Here is a 2825-nt window from a genome sequence, read left to right on the forward strand (position 1 = left end):
CATCGAAAAACTGCTACGTGAAGCCGCTGGTTTATTTTCGTTCACCAGCTTGCAGCCCTGGAGTTACAACCTTTTTTTCTCCTTTCAAATGAATTCTTTTTTCTTAAAATTTTTTCTTCTTTTTTTTTTTTTTTTTTTTTTTTTTTAGGGAATGTGAGCTTCCCATGGAAGGCAGGGCACACACCAGTAAGGAGCCAGGCTAATATGGAGAGCGCACGGTCTGCCTTGCCATTTCTCCTTGTATAATATAAATACAAGATATAAACTGTATAGAAGATGCAATATATAGTCAAGTTAAAATATATAAAGAGAAAAAACGTTGCAACTCGTGAATGCCATTTGAGTTTGCTCAGTTCTTGTCTTTTCCTCCCTGCGCATCCCCATCTTTATTCTCCTTGGTGTTTTGCCTCACTGCCCCCAAGAAATCAGCACACAGCAGCCCCGAGGGAGCAGAACCCCGATGTCTGAGGACGTTTGGGGTTGTCTGGGGACCGAGACTCCTCCGTTACCTCTGCCGCTGCCCTTGAGGCGCAGGGGGCTGGGGAGGGCACCCACGGGCGAGTGGAGGGCGTCGCGCACGGCCGAGGGCTCGCAGGAGGAGGCGTCCGACTCCCCGCCGTCGCGATCGGGCTTGCAGGGCTCCTCGTACATCCGCAGGGACGGCAGCGAGAGCTGCTTCCTACGGGCGAGAGGCAGCGTCGGGCACTGCCCGTCCCCCCGCAGGCGGGCGCGAAGCCACGGGGGGGACGGGAACACCCCTTACCTCTTCTCCCGCCGGCCATTGCCCGTGTCCCGAAAGCCCTTGGCGAAGGGGTTGTTATCGATTTTCAGCTGGGTGATCTGTGGAGGGGGACAAGGACAGAGGAGGTGACGTGAAGCCCCGGCCGCCCCCTCCCCGTCCCTGCCGCCGTCGGGGAGCGCGGGGCGGGCGGCGCAGGCTGCGGAACGCGCCGCGGCCCCGCGTTAACACACCGCATGCTTTATTAAAAATGATGCTGAGGTTTGGGCTTGAATTATTAATGGCGTCTTAATGATAGGAAGTTATTTTTCACGGCCCCCCGGAGGGAAGATGGCGACTGAGCTGCGCGGCCGCTGGTTAAAAGCTATTCTTATCCCTCCCCGCGCCACGGGCTGCCGGGGCCCGGCGACATCAGGGCGCTCAATAATGCATGGCTCTGAAACACGGCCCCGAGAGGGGGCTTTGCAAAAGGCCCGGCTGCCCGGCCCCGCCACGACCCCCGGCCCGAGCATCCCCCGGCCCGAGCATCCCCCGCCCGACGGGGCCCACGGCCCGGCGGCCGCCCCGCGCTGCTTGCGGCGGGCAAGCAGACAAAGTGCTCTTTAATCGATTGTGACTCTTCGCCATAAACTTTACGAGGGAAACAAGCCCACCAGGACCCTCAGACAGAGCTGTCAATTAGCATCAGCAGCCAGGGGTGGAGGTGGGGGTCAGCTTTTGGGTTAAAACACACACACGTACACACAACTCTTGGAGGGAGACGGCAGAGGCTCTCTGCTCCCCACCGAGCTCTCCAGGCTCTGGTTGCTCACAGGGTGACACTTGCTAAATCACGAAAGCAACTAAAATTAGCTTATCTGGCTCTATTTTTTGGCTCCTCCAGAGCCCAGGGCACCTTCTCGGTGAGGCTGCCCAGGCCTGGTGCTGCTCTCCACAGCCTGGGCCTGCAGCAAAGACTCCCACGGCCCAGAAAGACACAACAAACCCCAGGAGGAAATTATTAATAGTAATAATTGAAATACTGATGATGACGTTGGTATTAGTATTAAAAATAGCAATAATAATAGGAGTAAGTATGGGGGTGCACCCTGCTCTGAGGGCTTGGGGTTTAACCTTTCTCCTATTACTGCTTTTTGGCCACTCTGCCCTGAAATATCCTCACGCACACGCATGTACGTAAATACACCCTAATGAAGGGGTGAGGGTTGGAACAGGGGTGAGAGCAGGGGTAGGGACAGGGCACAGGGACAGGGCAGGGGCTGCCCGGCCATACCTTGTCGTTCTGGTAGGCAGTGACGGCGATGAAGTCGGTCTCGGGGAACACGTAGGTGCGGAAGGTGCTGTAGGGCAGCTTGAGGATGTCGTTGGCCCGGACTATGTGGAACCTGGGCTGGTACTTGTGCATGGAGTTCAGGATGGTCTGGGTGGGCGAGAGAGCAGAGCCCGCGGCTGCCATCAGCCCCACAGTGCGCGGGACGTGCGCGCGTCCAGCCGCCTCCCTAAATAAAAATCCCTTTTCTCCCGAAAACAACCCAAAAAAATAACCCCCACGAATTCGCCGTGAGGATGGAACGCCGGCGGGATGCCAAAGAGGGAGATTTCTTGGGTTTTTTGTTGATGCCGTTGCAGGATCTGCTCCCAAAGAAGGAGGTCAGGCAACTGCAGGCACAGCAGCATCTTTGCGGGTGCTAAGCACGGCAATAAAGCAGCAAAAGGGATCTCCCTGTTTTATTACAACCCTGTGAACGAGGTGAATTTTCTACGGGTTTCTCGCCGCTTTTCATATTTCCGTCCTCAAAAAAAAAAAAAGTTACTCTCCCTCGCCACCACAAAAAAATAATGTTAAAAGGCTCTGGGTTAGTGTCGGGGGCGGCAGGAGCCGGTGCCAGCCCCAGCCAGCGCCTGCGACCTGAAAGGAGCGTTTCACCACGAACCATGGCAAATTTATGTCTCGGAGCAACGTTGCAGAAGGAACAGACACTTTTTTTTTTTTTCCCCCAGTCAGGTGTCTAAAAGCCTCGCCAACACTCAAAGCCGTTCTCTACCCTCTCGTTTTATTTTTTCGGTTTGGTTTGTTGTTTTTTTT

At 55.1% G+C, this 2825-nt stretch overlaps 1 protein-coding gene across 1 annotated transcript; it reads right to left on the minus strand.

The window, feature by feature from the left end:
• Positions 1 to 162: 162 nt before the first annotated feature.
• LOC108491872 (T-box transcription factor TBX2-A-like) lies at positions 163 to 2819 on the minus strand. Its single transcript, XM_017803671.1, has 3 exons — positions 2013 to 2819; positions 764 to 840; positions 163 to 679 (listed from the first exon to the last, which is right to left on the minus strand). Exons 1-3 carry the CDS (start codon positions 2193 to 2195, stop codon positions 409 to 411), a joined length of 531 nt encoding a protein of 176 aa, XP_017659160.1. The 5' UTR covers positions 2196 to 2819; the 3' UTR covers positions 163 to 408.
• Positions 2820 to 2825: the final 6 nt, after the last annotated feature.

This window comes from Lepidothrix coronata, unplaced genomic scaffold (assembly GCF_001604755.1).
Source record: "Lepidothrix coronata isolate B3197 unplaced genomic scaffold, Lepidothrix_coronata-1.0 Scaffold2181, whole genome shotgun sequence".
Lineage (NCBI taxonomy): Eukaryota > Metazoa > Chordata > Aves > Passeriformes > Pipridae > Lepidothrix > Lepidothrix coronata.